The 21024-nt window shown below is 32.4% G+C and overlaps 1 protein-coding gene across 1 annotated transcript; it reads left to right on the top strand.

The window, feature by feature from the left end:
• The first annotated feature begins 1396 nt into the window (after positions 1-1396).
• LOC149575743 (ent-kaurenoic acid oxidase 2-like) lies at positions 1397-10005 on the top strand. The gene is made up of 9 exons (XM_089812262.1): positions 1397-1643; positions 2789-3116; positions 3194-3334; positions 6957-7217; positions 8119-8208; positions 8329-8407; positions 8708-8814; positions 8948-9069; positions 9718-10005. The coding sequence occupies exons 1-9, from the start codon at positions 1411-1413 to the stop codon at positions 9830-9832; spliced, it is 1476 nt and encodes a 491-aa protein (XP_089668388.1). The 5' UTR covers positions 1397-1410; the 3' UTR covers positions 9833-10005.
• Positions 10006-21024: the final 11019 nt, after the last annotated feature.

Here is a 21024-nt window from a genome sequence, read left to right as displayed (position 1 = left end):
GTGTCACGATAATCTGTCAAAGGAAGCATATCATCATGGTAACCCTTGTGACACTAGTGAAAAATTTCATCCAGCTTTAACATAGCTTTATGCCTCTTTTTCTCACACCCACTTCACTTCAAGTTTTCAAGACCGTTAAAAATCTTCCTTCTTATCATCATCTTTATCATCTTCTTTGACTGGTTCATCAAACTAAATCTTCGATTCTTTCATTTGGGTAGTGAAGATTTCTTTCTTCATCTCCGTAGGCGCTGGAAAAAAAAAAAAAAAAAACTTACTCGTTCTTCTATTCTTTCATCTGGACAATGAAGATTTCCTCCTACACCTCCATACACATTGAAAAAAGACATCTTACTCACTCTATAGAAATGGGCAACTTTTGTCTATAGACTCAGAAATAGTGTTCAAATAGCCATAATTATAAAGACAAAATTTCAAATGTATAATGCAAAACATGAAACCTCTGCATAGAAATAAAATAATGCTTGTCTCACATCACTACAACCCTCATCAGATGATCCTTATGATAAACATATAATAGTTTACATCTCAGCTATAAAATCTACTATCAGATGATCCTTATGATAAACATATAATAGTTTACATCTCAGCTATAAAATCTACTATGAAATGTTGTGAGATTTCAATATGCTTAAAATTTATTAAGAAGTTTATTTTCACATTTTTAATAAATCTAAGAAGGCATTTTATCATATAATGCAATATGTACTATGATATAAAGAAAAAATGTGTGCATATACTATTCCATGAAATGCATGTAACTACCTCAGGTCCAGCGATCTTAGATTGTAAAATTGAAATATATAAAACAAACATGAAATAAATTTAATTACCATGACTTATCATGCAAAGAGTCGATATTGCAAAAACACGGGCATGCATATTGTCACCTTCCTGGTCAGTATTTTAGAACCTGCAATACATGCATTAGACATTTGATTTTAAAGTGTTACTCTTCAAAACTAGATTTTAGCAGCTTAGGGCGAGATTATTTTAAAATATAAATATGGTGTGCAGAATAGGAATTTAAAAAAAATTGTATTTGGTCAAAACATTAGTTTAATTTTCATTGTTAGTTTAATCCTCCCTTAGTAAGCCCAATGAAATGTGATTTTTTATTATGTATAGGGCATACTTATGACATAGCTTACCTAATTCAATGTCACGCCTGATGTTCCTTCAAATTTGTTGTTTGAATTAGTTTAGTTCAGTTTTCTGTGAGTATGATATATCAAATTGACTTTTTTGGATGCCCAAATCCTCAAATCCTTCCATGTCCCAATATTCCTTTTGTCTCTTCTCTCGCCTTCCCTCTATTTAAATCTAACTCCACGTCCAAACAATTCAAACTAAAGAAAACTAAAGATTGTGTAAAATTAGAGGAGGAAGATGGTAGTGATGAGCTCAGAAATCTTTGTGGCTTGGATTATATGTGGATTATGTGCAATCTACTATGTTTTGAAGAGATTCAACAGCTGGTGGTACGAACCCACGTTGAAGAAGGGGAGTGCCCCGCTTCCTCCAGGAGACATGGGGTGGCCATTACTGGGAAATATGCTCACTTTTCTCACAGCTTTCAAATCCTCCAATCCAGAGTCTTTCATTGCAAGCTTTGCTTCTAGGTCAGGTTAAGGAGGGCATAATTTTAAATCTTAAAAGAGCTGTTTAAACTATTTCTAGGATTACTTTAGTGTCATGTATGCTAAAAAGATAATATTCTTTTGTTGGTGTAACGATTATATTTCTGATCGGATTGCTTTGACCCTTCTTCCGTGTAGGCTTGGATTATCAACATGGTATGTAGTGGGTGCAAATTCCACATGATACGTGGTTGTATCCAGCTCTATCTGGTTGGGGGTGTTGGCATAGGCCGAGATCAGGATGTGCTTTCAGTGTGATGGCAAAATCTACATCTTTATCATGAGAAAACTGTATAGATAACATATTTTTTATCATAACATATTTTCTGGATGCACACCATGCTAAATAAGGGGCTGGTTTGACTTCAAACAAAATGTACCAAAGACAACAAAAAAAAAATAGTCAAACTTTTTTTTCCCAGATTTAAATTGAATAATTCTACTCACCTTTGATTGTTTTGATGCTGATTCTTTTACATTCTGAAATCACACTCGATTATGCTCAGTATTCACCTCTATTTATGGAATGTATACATGAGAATGAATGCTACATGGGAAATCATGCTTTCTTTTCTATTTTCTCAGATTCAAAGTTCCATGATTCAATATTGTTTTTTGGGAGCTGAATCTGTTGTGTTTTTGAGATTTTGAATTTTGATCAACAATACATTTTGTGTTGAACTTAACCACATCCATTTCAATATTACTTAACTTGTTTGCTTATGAATTCTAGATGGATAAGGTTGAAATTGAACAATTCTACTCACCTTTGATTTGATTGTTTTGATGCCGATTCTTCTACATTCTGAAATCACAGTGAATTATGCTCAGTATTCACCTCTGTTTTTGTAATGTATACATGAGAATAAATTCTACATGGGAAATCATGCTTTCTTTTCTACTTTCTCAGGTTCAAAGTTCCATGATAATGAAAATTCCGTGATTCAATATTGTTTTTTTGGGTTCAAAGTTCCATGATAATGAAAATTCTGCGTTTCAATATTGTTTTTTTGGGGTGCTGAATCTGTTGTCTTTTGGAGTTTTTGAATTTTGGTTAACAGTCTGTCTGGAACTTAACCGCGTCCATTCCAATATTACTTAATCCGCACCATCTTATGAATTCTCAGGTTCAACCGGGTTGGCCTGTACAAGGCATTCATGTTTGGGAACCCCACAATTTTAGTAACTAGTCCAGAAGCTTGCAACATTGTTATGATGAATGATACCCAATTCGTTCCTGGTTGGCCAAAATCTACGGTTGAACTGATAGGCCCTAAATCCTTTGTGGCTCTCAGTTTTGATGAACACAAACGTCTTCGGAAGTTAACATCGGCACCAGTGAGTGGATCTGAAGCCTTATCAAAACACTTAACTTGGATTGAGGACATTATTGTTTCTGCTTTGGAGGACTGGTCCAAGATGGATAAGGTTTATTTCCTAAAAGAGATTAGAAAGGTGAGATTTTTAGGTTATATAATACACAGGTATAATTTTTTCTGTTGTCGATATTGAACAGTTTTTGAATTGGGCAGGTTACATTCAAGATAATTGCATCCATCTTCGTTGGTAATGATGAAGTGGCAGTGTCGGAAAAGGAGTATACCGCCCTGAATATGGGTGTGAGGGCTATGGCAATCAATTTGCCGGGCACTGCATTCTGGAAAGCACGTAAGGTCAGTTTTATTTTACTTAATCTGCATGCTGTCTTTTTTGGGGTTGTGTTCTTTTTTGATAATTCTCTGTCATACATGATCAGGATGGGAGAGGTAAAAGAGAAAATTGGTATGGTAAGATTGTTAAAAGGAGGGTACAATAACACTTTACAATGGTTTTTATCTTACATTAATTATGTCTGAGAGGCTTTTTACATTGGCAGCAAATGTAAACATTTTCTATTTTTTAAAAAAATTGATGTTCATTTACATGTCGAAAAAATAAAATAGAAATAGACTAAATATAATTATAATTAAAATTGTAAAAATTACAGAGGAAATGGAAGTAAAAATGAGGCAGATCAAGAGTCTCGAATCATTTCCTCACGCCTCTTAGACTCACATAAATATGCGATGATGAAAATTATGAGATTATGAAAATAGGCGCCTCAAAAAAGATATCTCTCGGCTTATTTTATATATATATATATAATATATAAGCTAGTTATGTTTTTAGTTCAATGAAAAGGTATTTTATATTGGCAACACCATTTATATAAGGTTATTCATTCTAGTATTGTTTCAATCAAGGAGCATTTAGTTTTTATTAAGAAAACAGATTTTGAAGGGTCCCTTAAATCTAGGAAAAAGTAGGTTTTAGATAAAGGGATATGAAACCCTCTATCAAGGAATGTTTAGTTATGGAGTGTGATATTGTTATAAGGATTCAATTTTGTAGTTTTTGAGTCAAACTCATAGACTTATATTTCATGAGTAGTGGTTCACACGAACCTATCTTTCCTAATAATGAATGGAACATTTAGCACTCATTAGATCTAGGTGGTGCTCACAGAGGTGAAGCATCGGGACTTTCTGAAAGGTCACCCATTCTGATACTACTCTAGCTCGAGTGTGTTTAACTATGGAGTTTCCTCCATGGTTAAACTCACTAGTTATGGAGTTTTTCAAAGCTATTTAACGTGTTGTTTCAATTCTAAAACTTCAAGCAAGTGTTATGTCTTGTGAAATATTTGTTATAGAAATTTCTTTAGCTCATCAATTAATAAGTAGGAGATATTTTCCATACCAAGTCAAATTGTATTATTTCTATTAGGGATTAACTGTGTAGTTTTTGAGTCAAACTCATTGGCCTATGTTTCATGAGTAGTGGTCGAGAAGAACTCATATCTCACAAGAATGAATGAAAGGGTTAGCACTCATTGCATCTAGGTGATACCCACATGAACAAAGCATCAGAGCTCAACTGTTGGATGTGACAACAATATATCAATAAAGCTATAAAATAATTTACAAGCTTGACTATTGATGCTACTATCATAGTTACTATTGCAATTTGCAACTCACATTCTCTTGCAATTTATAATTCATAGTTTACAATTACCCAAATTTTGTCTTCACATGCTATATAAATATATACTAAAAAAATTTCTTTAAAAATATGTATTTTTCTATGTTGGTGGAAGTTGCATTTGGAAGATTTTCTAGTATATATACCTATGTTGCTTGTGAAGACAAAATTAGGGTTGTTGTAATTTGCAAGAGAATGTGAATTGCAAATTGCTAGAGCACTTATGATAGCAACATTAACCAAGGTTGTAAATTAATTTTCCCTAAGCAATAAGAGTGTTGATACCTTGTATCATAGATGTTTTTTTGTCATCTTATTATTGTGCTATTCCATTTTATTCTCTATATCATTTCTTTGCAACTAACTTTTTCTACAATATTTTATCATTGGAGTGTACACTCCCACTTTCACAACAAGTGGTAACAAAATAATTACTCTTGTAGTAGTTGTGCTAGGATTTGATGTTGATTTTGTAGATCAAATGAAAAAAGGTTTTGATTGCAAGGTTTGAGGTGTATAAATTTAGTTGCAAGAGTAGCTTTGAGTTGTGGAAGCTCAAGATGCACGATTTATTGGCACAACAAGGATTGTACAAAGTGTTGGTAGGAAAGTTAGCTTGAAACATGTAGATATGTCTCATAAGGTTTGGGAAGATATGACATTAATTATTTTTTAGTTCAATATTGTCAGAGGGGAAACAATAACAATAAGTAGGTTTTCATGCTAGACATGGTCATTGACATCCTAGTTAGATGGAGTTTTTTCAACTACAGTATGGATTTCTTATGTTGGGTTCACGATTTTGAACTCCTTGGTTACATGAGAGCATTGAATGATAACTTGTTGGTCGGACGAGAGGTTTTGCAATTTTCTTGTTCCAAAAAATTGTAGGTATTCATTAATTTAGAGGATATTTTGTTGTTAAGTACAATGGTGGACTCTTGATTGTGCATAAGAGTTTTGACATGACAAGTGCTAGTAGGAGTGTGTATGCTCATTGGAACATGTGATCTTCATTTAAGAAGATGATTAGATCATAATTTTGATCTTGTTTAGTAAGTTCTATTAGTGCTAAGTACATTGGTCATTTGTTTGGGAGCTTCATGAGAGTGCAATATTTAGTTGGAGTTTAGCATTGATTCGTTAATGAAAGGTACTCATGGTTATTTAGAGACTTAAGCGAGGCTTGCATTAAAGACACGAGTTGATATTTTTGTAGGAAGTCTAAGGATCCTACACCTCAATTGGGCATCACAAGGTATCTAGTAAATTGTTAAGTCAGCAATTGTTGGATTGTGACAAAAATATAGCAATAAAGCTATTAAATAATAAAACAAGAGAAAAAAGAAAGGAAGCATATCTTATATCATTTTTAGAGAAGAACTTTTGTCTTTGAAAGGGATTTGCTAATTTCTTCAACATAATTTAATGCTAGTTGTTTATGTGTTGAAGAAAGAAATAAAGTTATTTTTCTATGTTGGTGACATATGTATTTAGAATATTTTCTAGTATATACTTATGTTTCTTGTGAAGAAGAAACTGGTGTAATTGTAAATTGTGAATTGTGAAATGCAAGAGAATGTGAGTTGCAAATTGCAAGAGTAATTATGATAGCAGCAACAACTAAGGTTGTAAATTGTTTTCCCTAAGCAATAAGAGTGCACATGCCTTTCCTTGTGGATATTTCCTTGTCTTCTTGATTTTTTTTGGTCTTTTTTAGTGAAACTTTATATTTATATTAATAAAAACATGGTTCAAAAGAGGGCTTCTGGATAAAAGAACGAGAAAGAAAAACTCTGTTCATAACCCATTGCAATACAAAGTGCAATATAGAGTATAATCTTCATCAAAACCTAGAAGCTACCCAAGAAAGCACATGATTGTGCTTAACATCTAGATCCTATGAAAGAAGCCCAAAGTTGTAAATTGTTTTCCCTTAGCAATAAGAGTGTATAGGCCTTGCCTTGTGGATATTTCTTTTTCTTCTTGTTATTTTATTATTCCATTTTATTAAATAAATCCTTTCTTTGAAAAAAAAAATTCTACAATATTTTTCCATTTGGGTGTATGCTTCTTCTTTTGCAACAAGACCTATCTAATATTGTTCCAACTCACACTTATCATAAAATTTCTTCAAAATTAATCTCACTTGACTTTTTAAAGATATCTTTTACATTTTTTCCCCAAATATAAATATACTAGTTCAATATTTACTTTAATTGTATTACCCTTTTCCAAAAGTAAGCTTACACACTCATCTTTATGGTGAAATAGGCACGGAGAAAGCTAACAAAAAATATTCGGTCAATTATTGATAAACGAAAGGTTGCACATGAGAAACTTGAAGATAAGAAAGAAGATATGCTTGATTTATTGCTCAAGGTGAAGGACGAACATGGCCGGTTCCTTGAAGATGACGAGATTGTTGATTTACTAATCATGTATCTAAATGCTGGGCACGAATCATCTGGTCATATGACCATGTGGATTGTTCTTTTACTACAACAACATCCTGAAATCTATAGAAAATGCAAGGTGAGTGCCTCCTTATTTCTATCATTTATTCTTTGGATTACACTATATTTCAAGTTGTACTTTGTTTAGGTTATCGTTTAATATATGCCCAATAGATATATTTTTTTCTAAATTGCATTTCTTATAAATGAGTTCATTTGAAATCATACTAGAGACTTTGCTTAAAATTTATGTTCTGTAGTGTTTTAGGAACAAGAATGGAGGGATGATAGGGAATACATTTTCAAGATGTTTCTTAGAGGGCCAAAGAAAGGAGATGATAGAGTTTGTCAATATATACATACATATATATCTGTATACATACATATGTACATGTGTGTGTGTGTGTGTGAAAATTTCAAAATATACAAATGTACAACAAATAAGATGAACAAACAATAATGTATATCATGGTAAACTATTTCTAATATAAAAGATATATACAAATATACTATATATTTTTTTCATTTTATATAAATTTTAATGAACACATTTATGGTTAAACAAAAAATGTCTAGTTTGAGACACAAAATAAGCCTGCAACATCAACACTTTGATGCATGCATGAAACATAGATTTAACTTAGTGTTGACCTTAGAGCCATTACTTAATAGCAAAGTCTAGTTCATATCAAAGTCTAGTTGGATTTGTTTCTACTTTGTTGTCTTAAGAAAATCATTGAATTATTTGGATTTTCAAAATGTTCTACAATATTTCAGGGATGGGAATGATAAGGGGCACATTTTTGAGACATTTCCTAGAGGGCCAAAAAGAAAGGACACGCACCTTATAACATAACTTAAAATTTGTTGCTACAAAGTCTAGCCATAATTTTTGTAAATACTTAATCTAATAAGAAGACCCTCCAAAATCATATTACAACTTCTAGCAATACTAAATCTAATAAGAAAACCTTTTGTAGGATGAACAAGAGCAAATTATGAGGAGGAGACCAGAGGGACAAAAACACCTCTTATACACAGAGATTAGAGAAATGAAGTATCTTCACAAGGTAAGATTTCTAATGATATATTTTAGTACATGAATTCATGGAAAATAAAAGATCCCTTGATTAAACCATAAGTGTAAATTTTCAATGGATGCACTCATTGATGCAATTATTTTTATTCAGGTCATTAATGAAAGCCTCAGATTATTGAGCTTTTCAACAATGGTTTTTAGAGAGGCCTTGGATGATGTTGAATTACTTGGTAGGTAATCCATTGATGACATTGCTTGTTGACTAAAATTGTATGTTTCTTTTCAATATGATAATGCTTATAGATTCAATTATGTTTTTGGATTTTAAGAGAGTTCATTGATGACATTTATTGTTGACTAAAATGGTAAGCTCCTTATTTCAATATAATGGTGATTTTTTTGATGAAAAACATAAACATAATTGAATCCATAAGTATTATCATATTAAAATCATGAATTGTAATATCTTATATCATTGATGCTTCTTATTTGTTTAGGAATTATTTTGATGATTAAAGATATTATTTCAGGTTATACAATTCCAAAGGGTTGGAAGGTACAAGTTTGGTTGAGAAATGTACATTTAGACCCTAAAGTTTATCCTCATCCAAAGAAGTTTGATCCAAATAGATGGGATGTAAATCCTTGAAACTTCTCTCTTCTTGTGTAAATTTCAATTTAGTTTTCATTTATGGAAAACAAAGTGTTGTGTAGTGCAACTTTCTTGAACAATTCTGAAGAGATAATATTCTCCTTTCTTGCATGTTTAGAATTTTTTGCCTCGACCGGGGATGTTCGTGCCCTTTGGACTTGGAAGTAAATTGTGTCCTGGGAATGAGTTGGCAAAGATGGAGATGTGTGTTTTTATGCATTACATCCTCCTCCACTATGAGTAAGTTCTAGAGTATATACAAAATATTTTTAAATTGGGTTCTTGTTAGGAGAGTGTATGAGTAGTTGTAAAAGGTAAATCATTTAGAGATTTTAAAATATATATTGGATTTTGATGAAGTTTTTTGTTCTTTATATGTTGCTTAGCTTTATTTATTCTTATTTATTTGTGGGTATTAGAGATGTTCCTCTAGAATTTGTTAAGTGTCAAAGGATCAAAAGTGGTCATTTCAAAGTGTTACATGATACCTACTTAAAAATGTCCCAATAATTGTGCACTCAAATTACCTATATTGATAAGTGAATGTCCTAGTACCCATGTACAAATGTCTTGGTAGTCGTACAGACCAATTAAAAACCATAAAGGTAAAAAATGATTGTCTATTGGTACATGTGAAACTTATTAATGGACTTCTAGTTATCATTTTTTTACTTCTTTAAAGTTAATAATTAAATATGTGAATGCGCAATAGCTACTTGACTATTAGAACACTACACTTCCCCTATTTTCATTCCACCTCTGCATGCAATGAAAGTTTTCAACCTTCCTAATTAGATAATGTTCCCAACATTGATTCTCATTATTTTTTAGAACCAACTTGATTTGATAATGTTCCTAACACTCATTCTCATTATTTTGTGAATGCAGAGTACATCGTTTAACACCAGAATGCAAGTTGATATATTTGCCCCACCCTCGTCCCATTGACAATTGCCCAGTGATAATCAGAAAATTAAAACCATCCCAACAAATTTTAATATGATGTATTTAACATAATAGAGACGAGCTTCAGTATTTGGATCCAAATTTATATATAGAGTGATGCAGGAGCATCTTGCATCACAAAATAAAAGGGGGCATGATATAAAAAAGTATGGAGGAGAGAGTAAGTGATGAAATTAGAAGGAAAAATAATTTTAAAATGAAAAAGGGGAAAAAGAGAAAAAAAAAATGCATTTCATTTACCAAGGTGCATAGGTGGCATAAAAATAAAAAATAAAATATTTTTCAATTCAGTTATCAAGATGTGTAGTTGGCATTTTAGAAATGTGTGAAAAACTCTTTAAATTATGCATTTAATATTTTTTGTAGCCCACAAAGGAAATGCAATTTTTTAATTGGACCACATGGTGGTGTTTGGTTGTAACTGGTTGGGAATTTAACTTTTTTTGTAAGCTAGTTGTATTTACCTTTTATCCCAAATTGGTAGTGTTTGTAATATATTGGTTGGTAAGTGCCTATATAAGCAAGGAATGTGCCCATTTGTAATCAAGCTCTTCTCTTGGGATGAAATATCTTTGGATGGAAGCTCTTGTAGTAGAAAATCTCAAGGTGTAAGAACTTAAGAATCAATTTCTTAATTGGAAGCTCTTGATGTGAAGGCTCTTCTTTGTGGAAGCTCTAAGTGTAGAAGCTTTTGGTGTGAAGCTAGTTGGAAGATCTTAGTTTGTAAGCTCTCTTATTGGAAGCTTTCTCATATTGTAAGAAGTTGTAGTTATCTCATTTTGGAGAATGTGTAAGGAGTTTCAAGTATTGATGGATGATTTGTTAAGTATTTTGTCTTCTCTTTGTCTCCATATTAGTATGTTTTTTGTTGTGAGTTGGAAAGGGTAGTGGGACCCTACATCAGTGGTATCAGAGTGACCCTTCATCAAAGAGATCTAAATGTAGTGTGCTCACTAGAGTGAACAATAATGTCCATTATTTTATTTTTCCTTTTTTAAAGTTGTCTTTTTAATATAATAAATAAATTTAATATAAGTTTTCTTCAGGTTTATAGAAGATATGGAAAAGATATGAATCCAATATTATTTAGATGTTTAAAATATGTATATTGTTAATAAATAATTTAATTGAGATAATATTGTGTGTCACAATGCTCATTTAATTGGATAAGGTTCCTCTATTACTATTAATTTTATTTTTTATAACCAGTATTCACTTAATTGTAACAATATCTTTTAGTACGTTTTAATTTGTTATCAAACTAATTAGAAAATATTGTCATGCACTACACACTCCTTGATGAAATGCCATTCATTTTTTAGGACTCCCTTGCTATAGAAAATGCAAGTCTTCTCTTTCCAGTCCTTCTAGGCACCACCTATCCACATGATTCACATCTAAGATGATGAGAGTTAGTACTGAGTAGTCCAATTAAAATTTTAGTCTTTCCCTTAATTATAGATCTTAAATTATACCTTTCATTATGTTTCTATGTGGGATTCAATTGTTTATATAGTATGCACTTTTTGTACTAATTTTTTTGTCTATATGGAATTCTTGAATTTCAATAACTCTCATTTTTTAATCTCTTTATTAATGTTAGTACAATTGTGCATATTTATGTCCCATTTCTTGCTTCATTGTTGTTTTGCTTCTTCCAAGTATTTGTCCATGAATCTTTGTAAATTTAGAATTGAACACCCATTTGTCCAACCTCTTGTTATTTTTTTCTTCTTTTTTTGTTTCTTTTATATCATATTTGAGATTGCATGTGCTTTAATTTAGAATATAAGTATAATATTATTATTCATGTGAAATTTAGAATATAAGTATAATATAATTATTCATTTGAAATAGTCTTTTGTTAAAATATTTGTCGCTTAATAATATGTGTGAAATTTAGAATGTGTATTCCACACTTCAACCTTATTTAGTTTCTTTGCTAGATATGTAATTATCTTCTATCACATGACATTTTATTTTTGGGTATTTCTCATAATGTTTCAAACAAGTTCAATATGATAAAAAGAGATGCAAAGCATCATAGTTCCTTCTTATAGTGTGGATAGTCTAAAGTAGACAGAAGTGGACATTAAGGTAAAGGGTGGAAGGAAGGAGAAATGTAGACAGAAAGATAGGAGAGGTACTAGCATGATGAGATATATGTTCATATCTTATAAGTTTTGTGAAATATGAAAAATAATTATGGAGGATGTAGCACATAATTGATAGGTCCTACATGGTAGTTTGTGCCTTATGTTTTGGATTGGTTTAGTTTGCCCAAATTTAATAGAAATATTACAAAACTTGAGAAAAACATGTTAGGAAAGCTTGAGGAGGAAAGCATTTCTTAGCATGTAGATTTATTCATCATTCAAGTATAGTTATTATAATGTACCAAACATCATCTTCTATCTTTTTTGTTATTAGACTTGATATAGAAGTTATTGTATTGATCACTGTATAACTACAACTATAACTCCTTTCTTTTAAGATATAATAAACTAGTAATTGGACATTTGTGTAAGTGGAACGATTAGCCGATATGAGAGATTTGTCTAATGAATACAGGGAAAAGAAGATAGTTTTTGTTGCTATGAGAGAAAGATATAGTAATGTACTCTTAAATAATGAGTGTAGTGATATACAATGTTATGTTGATATATTAAGAAGTATTTAATATAAGAAAAGATAAGAAAAATTACAAAGTAAACAAAGATAATCCTTGATGAAGTGCGAACCACTCTATGCAATGTGATAATTTAGTTGAATGTGAGAGAAAACATAGGTAACTTGACAACTAAATAAGTTAAAAAAGAATAGCGAAGAAACATAATATTATCAATTAACATGTGTTTCAATAAATTTCATTTGTTGTACTTGAAATCTATGGTGTTTTGAGCTTGTATAAGACATATATTTGAAGAAAATAAAGTATTCTTCAAATTTCAAATATCTTATTTGTAAAATACAATTAGAAATCATCATTTTCTTAAGTGTTGCAGTTCTAGTAGCTCAATGAAATTTAATAATTCTCCTATAAATAATTCATATTTTATCTTGATATATCAATTATATGTAAATATAAAATATATTGTGTTACCTCCATCATTAAAACCTTCATGTTGTAGCAAGTCAAGCTATGCTAGAATTTCTATAAAGAAGGAAGACATCTTGTAAAGAAAGCATACTTTGAATATAAAAAGTGGTGATTCATTTGGTCTCCATTTTCCCAATGATTTTCTGAGAACCTAAGTTTGTGAGGGAATGTTCCAAGAACTTTGCTTTAAAAAAAAAAAAGAGTTAAAAGTGTAGGTGGAAAATTGTTCCACATTTACATCCGGACATTGTCGAGAAGGCCTTCAAAGTGTCAAGGACTCCATAATGTGTTAATCTACAAAGGAGAATTCATGACAACTCAAACGAGAAAAAGATTGATCACATCAAGTTTTCAAATGACAATGGACAATTCATCAAAGAGGGTCAGAGGCTATAAAAATATTTATCACCATGGTTATCAAGGTGAATGCAGTGGCACAAAATATAGGAACTCTTGATCTTGTGATCATTTGGGATAGCATTGCCAAGTACAAGGCCCTTCAGAACAATCCCTAGGATTGTTTCATTTCTCTTATGTCTTTCTTCTTCTTCTTTCATGTTTGTAATTGAAGAGGATGTATTACATGAAAATAAGTAATTACATGTAATCCAATAATTTCTCTTGTTAGTTAGACCAGGTCAAAGTTTGTTGAGTTACTCCCACTTTTTCCTCCACTTTTTTCTACACTCTTTTTCCTATATAAAGGAGTGCCCTCTCAATCTAAAAATAATCCTTGTTGTATGCAAGAAATATCTTCCAAAATTGTACAAGCATAACTTGTATTGTGTAGTACAAATTTGGAAGAAAAGTGAATAAAAGAAGCAATTGGATTTGAAGCTTTGACTAGAAGCAGTTGTGGTAATACATAGACTAGAAGCTTTGGCTTTAGCTTGTGTTACCATCTCAAATTCATGAAAAATAGCTAGAACTTCCCTACTTCAAGAAGTCTTTGCACCCTAATGGTAGTGGTTTTTCTTATAGAAAAGAGAATATCTACTTTTGGAAGTCTTTGCACCCCAATGGTAGTGATTTATCTTATAAACTAGACAAGCAAGACTTAGAGCCAAATTGGTACGCTTTCAATTAGTCTTTGAGTTGGTGTTGATTTATCAGTATCACTATTTCTAGCTACTAGATAGAAGTGTAGTTAGAGATTTCATCTTGCCCATAACTTGCTCCAGAGCTAAGTGGATTCTTTCCTGAAAGTTAAGAAGAAAGAATATTGGTAACACCCCTTACAAAATATCCCAACTTCTTGCTTACCTTAAGTTGATCCAAGGAATGGTGAGAAGGGGGATTCTTCCCTTTAATGTAAGAGAGACTTGGTCTCATATGTTGTGGCTAGTCTACCTATTTTGCGACTAGATTTTCACAAAATTGTCAGTTGCAAAATATCCACCCAACTATTTTTTGGTGACTCTATTGGGGACACGACACACATTTTCAAGCCTCATGCTTTCTTTTGAAGCATACATGTGTCCTTTTTCATTGTAAATATTCATTGTAATCTTATTTCTTGTAATTCCTTCATGCATTTACCAACGACATGTATATAACCCAAGGTCCTTAGGGAATTGCTTTTGAACTATTGAATCTAGTTCCACCTCTACATGATCTTCCTGATGGATCGAGAATGAATTTTCCCAAATAATTTGGTGATGATGAACAATATTATGATGAACATATTTTATTTCTACATTGCATGCAGTGTTTTTTGGAATGTTCAAATGGGAAGAGTACTTCTGAGAGGGGGGGTGAATCAGAAGTAACCAATTTTTATCCTTTTAAACCCTTATTAACACATAACTGAAAACAATGTACATGCATGTAAACATATAACAAGACATGAAATGAAAGCATGTGTCAACACATAACACAGAGATTTGGTAACCCAGAAACCCTCCAGGAATAAGAAGGTAAAATTGGGGTGGGGACGACACCCACAAAAATCACTGTAGCAATCAATGTTCAACCACTTCTAATGGTTTGCCCTGTGAAAGGCCTACCCTGTTAAAGGCTTGACACTATGTCAATAGTGAGCTAGTTAGAGGATTTACAAACACTTACATGAAGTGTCACCCTATTAAAGGATTTACAATAGGTTGTTAAACCCAACTAATACATAGGATTTTCAAGACCTTCTCCAAAGGTTCTCCTACCTAGCTATTAAGCTAACCTATCAATATAGGATTTTAGCATCTAATACAATTGTGAGAGAGTATTATAACATTTGACCTGATTGAATGCAATCTCAAATTGCTAGGTTTAGGTACTAAATCTGCTCTTCTCATTCTGATCCTTGCTTGATCTAATCTCTGTATGTGTTCCTTGTTCCTTGTGTTGTTCTGACCAACTGGATATGAAATTGCTACTCTGTTCCTCTAAGTCTTTCCTTCTTCTCACTGAAATTTTGCTATAATCTTCCCATACACTGTTGTCATCCACATATGCAATGGGTTTTTGACCTCCTTTTAAATAATGTGAAGACATAGGGTTAGATATGGATCTACGATCCACATTGAATCTCAAATTCCCACTCAAATCCTTGAATTTTCTTCATTAGTTGCATGCCTTCTCCATTTTTCTGATTGGTTGCATGCAGATTACATAGGGAATGTAAATGATTCATCCTTTTCCTTTTCCTCCTTCAAAATCTCTCTAAGTTGGCTCCAAAAATAGTTTACATCTTAGTTTGTGAAAGCACAAACTCTTATGTTGATCCTGAGTTACTCGACACTCATTACATTACTTATGGTCGGCATGAACTGATTCCTGGATTGCTCGGCATCTATTACTTTTCTGGTTTGCTCAACACTTGTTACATTCCTAGTTTTCTCGGCACCTATTAAATACTATATTTCTCGACACATGTATGTTATGTATTGCTCAACATCTAAACATTTCCTAGATCACTCAGCACATACTACATTCTGACTTGCTCGACACCTATTGAAATTCTAGCTTGGCATACATTGTGTACTCGGCATATATAGTGAAAATGGTTAAGTGTGTTGACACTCAATTGTCAAGACTATTCTTTTGACCAATTGAGTTCATGCTATTGAATATCAGGATGTTTCTATAAGGCTATTCATGGAAACTCTACAAGGCATGGTTGTTGATTGGTTTTACCATTTACCACCATGTATTATCATAAAATGGGCTACTCTTGTAGAAAAGTTTGAGGAAAGGTCCAATCCTCCATAAGATTCTCATGCATTGTTGGCTCAACTTGCTTAGTTGAAGAAGTCATCCCACGTGTCTATGCATCAATTTGTTGCTCATTTCAAAAAATTGACACAAAGAATTCTAGTTTCTACTCAACATACAACTGCCAATTTGAAGTGTTTGTCAATGCTCAAATTCTTGAATCAATTTTCTATTAAGGAGAGAAGTCCCAGTTACTCTCATAGTTACATAAATATTGGTGATTGACATTGAAGATGATCTCATTCTTGTTGGAAAGATTAGAATTGAAGCAAGTGGATTTGAAGAAAGTCATTTTTCTTCTAATTCATTTTCTCCCAGCACAATATGGATCATATGGTTTATAGGTTAGCAAATGAGTTACTTGCCCTCAAAAAGAAAATAGCTTAAGGCATGTTCTATGAAGATGTATCAAGGAGACCTTTTTCAACTATTCCTCATAGTCCTAATGTTGGGCATCAACAAAACTTGGTTTCACCATCAAAAAAGCTTGGTTTTTAGGAACCATTAGCAAAAACAATAATGAAACATCATGTAATTGAAGTTAGTGATCTTGCTAGTCTCTTCCAGGAAAAGGAAGAAGACATGGCTAGCGACTCTCATATTTGGTGTACACAGTCTCAAAGGGCCAAAGATGAAAATATAAGGAAGGAAAATTTTCTTCCTATAATCATATCATAAAAGTGGACATGCAAGAAAGTTCTAATCAAGCTAAAATTGATGTGTTTGTGTCTCAAGGTCATGAGCTTGGGAACACTTTGCATAAATGTTCTATCCTAAAGCTTGAAAAGAAATTTCTCATAAAGCATAAAGACTTTTCCAAGTTAGACTTTTGTGAGAGGGATTTTTTGATCTACGCAGTATCTTGATCATCATGAGGTGCCAATGATTAATAAACCAGTCAAGCAAGTTGCAGCTGGCAAGAAAAAATTAGAATTTGTTCGATTATGGGGATGTCCAATTCAACATCTTGAATGGTTGAAGGCCAACAAGAAGATGATCATTTCACATAAACCCGAACATGAAAATGTAATTAAAGAAAAAACAAATGAAGCATTTTCCAGTTCTGGAGGAGCAGAACTTCAATTCATGGAACTATCTTGGAGCAGCAATAAATATGATTAATCTCAAAAGGGTGAATTCTTCCATCTCTTCCAAGGGGTGTTACATCAAGCAATGAGATCATTGCTCCAGTTCTTCCTGTTCCATCTATATGCAGTTAATTGTGAACACACAAGGTACTACAAGCTACTAAAAAAAGGTATCTATTTTGTTTACCCAAAAATGGTTTCATCTAAAAATTTGTATTTGTGGCTAGTTTTAATTAGGTAGGTTTTTCTTTGTTTTCAATAAGGGTGCTTGCACATTTTTATTATTAGATTTTCTTTGCGTTAGTTGCTTTATTTTATTTTTATTTTTTTGGTCTCTTGACTCTATAGCCCATGGAGTGGATGAAGGCACTTAGAGAACTAGATTCTATGTCACTCTTTATTTCCAAGAACAAATGAGTAACATTCCCTACATAGAGCCAATTTTTGTTGTGCATTTTGTCAACACAAAATGTAGGTAACAGTATCAAACTTTTCAACTTAGTTTCACATTTCTCTAAGTTTAGTTCATTATTTAATTGGTTAGTATTGATCAACCAATCGATTCCTATTGATATAATGAATCCTTTTACAGACGACTTTCATCAAGTATTTTTATTTTTTATGTTTGTTGAGCCTATGGTTGATTTTTCAAGCCTTCAACATCCTTTTTCTCATTTGTGTGTGTGTGTTTGTTGGCAATTAGTCTTTTGATTTTGCTCATGTTGACTTATGGAGGTGTAAAAAGGATAAAGTAGATACAAGAGGGGGTGGTGGTGAATAAGAATATTTAACACATTCAAATTTTCTCAGATTCATCCACATCTATCAATAACTTGTGCATGTAAATTTAGTAATGTAAATCTGTTGTAACATATAAATCTAATCAATCACATGCATGAAAATAAAACACACAACACAATATTTGTTACCTAGAAACCCTCCAAAGTGAAGGATAAACTAGGATGGGGATGACACCCACAAATCTTCACTATTGCCATAATAAATTTAACTTGTGATGATTACAATGTTTGATCATAAGATATGATCTACCCTAGGAGGAGTGATGAGGCTAATTATTGCCTATATTTTATGATAATTTTAAACACTCTGTTTTACTTCCACAAAAACATTTGTGAACTTATGTTTACTTGAACTAATGATTAACCTATGGGTAGATAGTATGTCATATTTTGCCAATATTATATATATAATGCAGTATTTCATATAACCATCAGAATGTGTGTTCTAATTTTTTAATTTAATTTGATAATGCTTATTTGCAAATATCTCTACATAATAACTAACTTGTTAGCAAAAAAAGCTAAAGATGGTCAGAAGTATTCAAAGGGAAACGTTGAAGATAACTAACAACATTCAAGGAGAAAAGATGTTAAGGTTTAGCCATGGTGGAAAAAAGTCATTACAATACCAAGGGACATGGCCGCTAGTATGGAGGAGCTATGAAGAATTGTTATATTTTCTTTGCATTTATTATTGTGTCAAAGTAGTTGTCTAGACTTTATTACTCATTCTATGACCTGTTATCTTTCCTTCTTTTTCTTTGGCAGATTTGTAGTTAGTTTGTTTTGCTTTTATATTTTAGAATAAGTGTCGATCTTCTATTTATGGTGATTAGACAATAGTGTTAGAGGTTAGAAGAAAGTATATGAAAAGAAACTGTTGACTCTTGCAGTGAGTTGTTTTTACAGTTTTATGTATCATTCTCATATAAGGAATTTTTGGAACATAATGAAATAGTTCTTGGTTTACATTCTGTGTTAGTAGATTAACAGAAGCCAACCAAGGGGACCCACTTGGGAGGTGGATTAGATTAGAATAGTGTAGAATTATTTTCAAGCATCTTTAGTAGTGCAGGTAGAAGTTGTAAATTATTTCCTGTAGCATCATACTTTGTGAGTGTTCCTGCAACATCTGTAAGAACAATTATAGTAGATGAACTGAGTTGGAATATATATTAGTATTTAATTGCATTTCTAGTATTCATTTCAGTAAAGAGTTAAGTGTGTTAGTTTCCTACAGCACTAGTCTAGGTTCTTTTCTTGCATTTGACTTTCCTGCAACATAAGTATAATGACTCATTAAGAAACCTAGTGTACAAACTGTGCCGATCATTTCAAGTATATGTCCCTAGTTTGACAAAATTAAATGCACCTCATGGTGAGAAAAATAGTCCTTAGATTGAATACACTATTCCTAAGTATGGCCTTGGGCATAATTATTATACACCTATTCTGAGGCAAACCATTTTTGGCATCATTGTCAGGGATGGTGTCAAGCTAGGAGCATTCTTGAGTCATACTTCTTAGTTAAGTTTTTTTAATTAGAAATTTGCAGTCTTAAAGCTTTCTTCACCAGTGTGAAGAATTCAATTGCATGCATCGAAGAGGAAGATGATAAGATGAATATGGCAGATTTCTTCCACGAGAGTCTATTAATTTGAATGAAGAAATTGAAGAAGAAGAAGTTGAGTTGCCATTTGAAGATGCAAGCCCTATTTTCCTACAGAATCATCCTCAAGAGCAGAACCTATAGATATGAGCTAAAATTTTGGCCAGTTTCCTTGATAATACTACTCCAAATCCACCAGTTGTTAATAATCTAGTACCCAATGTTCCTTTTTAGCAGAAACCTCATAATCTAATACCTCCAGTAATGGCACAACCTACTTTTTCATTTCCTCTTCCAAGCCTCATAAATACTGATAATCTCAAGAATATACCCGCAGCTACTCTTCCAAAGTTCTATGGCCTTGCAACCGAAGACCTTGATACTTTCTTGTTTGAATTTGACATACTCTGTCGTAGTTTTGACTACAACACTAATTCCCATAAGCTCAAATTATTTCCAGCAACATTGAAAGAGTCAGCTTTACGATGGTTCATGGGCTTAGGAGCCAATGCAGTAGGAACTTGGGATGAAATGCAAACTTCATTTCTGGATAAATTTTACGATGGTTCATGGGCTTAGGAGCCAATGCAGTAGGAACTTGGGATGAAATGCAAACTTCATTTCTGGATAAATATAAAGACTATTGCAAAGCATCTAGTTCAAGAGGAGATGACATCTTCAGGATATCACAAAAGGAGGAAGAAACATTGGAAGACTATGTTTCATGTTTCTTGTATATACTATAGAAGAACCCTTAACATGTGTTGTCTGAGGATTCACAAAAGCTAGTATTTTTGAGAGATGTGAATGATAATTATCTAGAAGCACTAGACCTAATGGCTGGTAGTGATGTATATCAATCTTCTTGGGATGATCTCAAGAAAATATGTCAAAACTATTCAAGGTCAACTATGAAGAAAGGTCGGGGACCTTGTTCCACAATCACTAAAGGAATCGGTCATGGTATTTCAAAGCTCAAGATATCTAATCTACTCATAGATTTTAAGCAAGATATTATAAATGATATTTCTACACATCTTGACACAATGACTACAAAGAAGAAGCATAGAGAAGTTGAATTGCAACTAACAAAATACTGCCCCCATTGCCAGAAGCAAAAGAAGGATTGTCAATGCAAACTGATTGTCAGCATGGAGAACCATCATCTTCCAACTAAGTACATCAAAATAGATGGAGATGATGAGAAAGTATTCTTTGTTGCTCAACATCTTCCATGGGCCTAACATCAAGGTATGCCTTAGGACCCTTTGTAAAATTCAAATTTATATGTTAATCAATGGCAAAATCATAATCCCCAAGGTCCTCCACAATATAATCAACCTAATTGGAATAATCCTTGGCAAATTAATCCACAACAGCCCCAATTGCCTTAGAACTCCCAACCATCCTGGCCCAACCAAC

This window comes from Cupressus sempervirens, chromosome 2 (genome assembly GCF_028749045.1).
Source record: "Cupressus sempervirens isolate cs-2001-9-10 chromosome 2, ASM2874904v1, whole genome shotgun sequence".
NCBI classification, from domain to species: Eukaryota; Viridiplantae; Streptophyta; class Pinopsida; order Cupressales; family Cupressaceae; genus Cupressus; species Cupressus sempervirens.
Note: the sequence above shows the minus strand (reverse complement) of the source record. Positions and strands in the feature narration are given on the sequence as shown.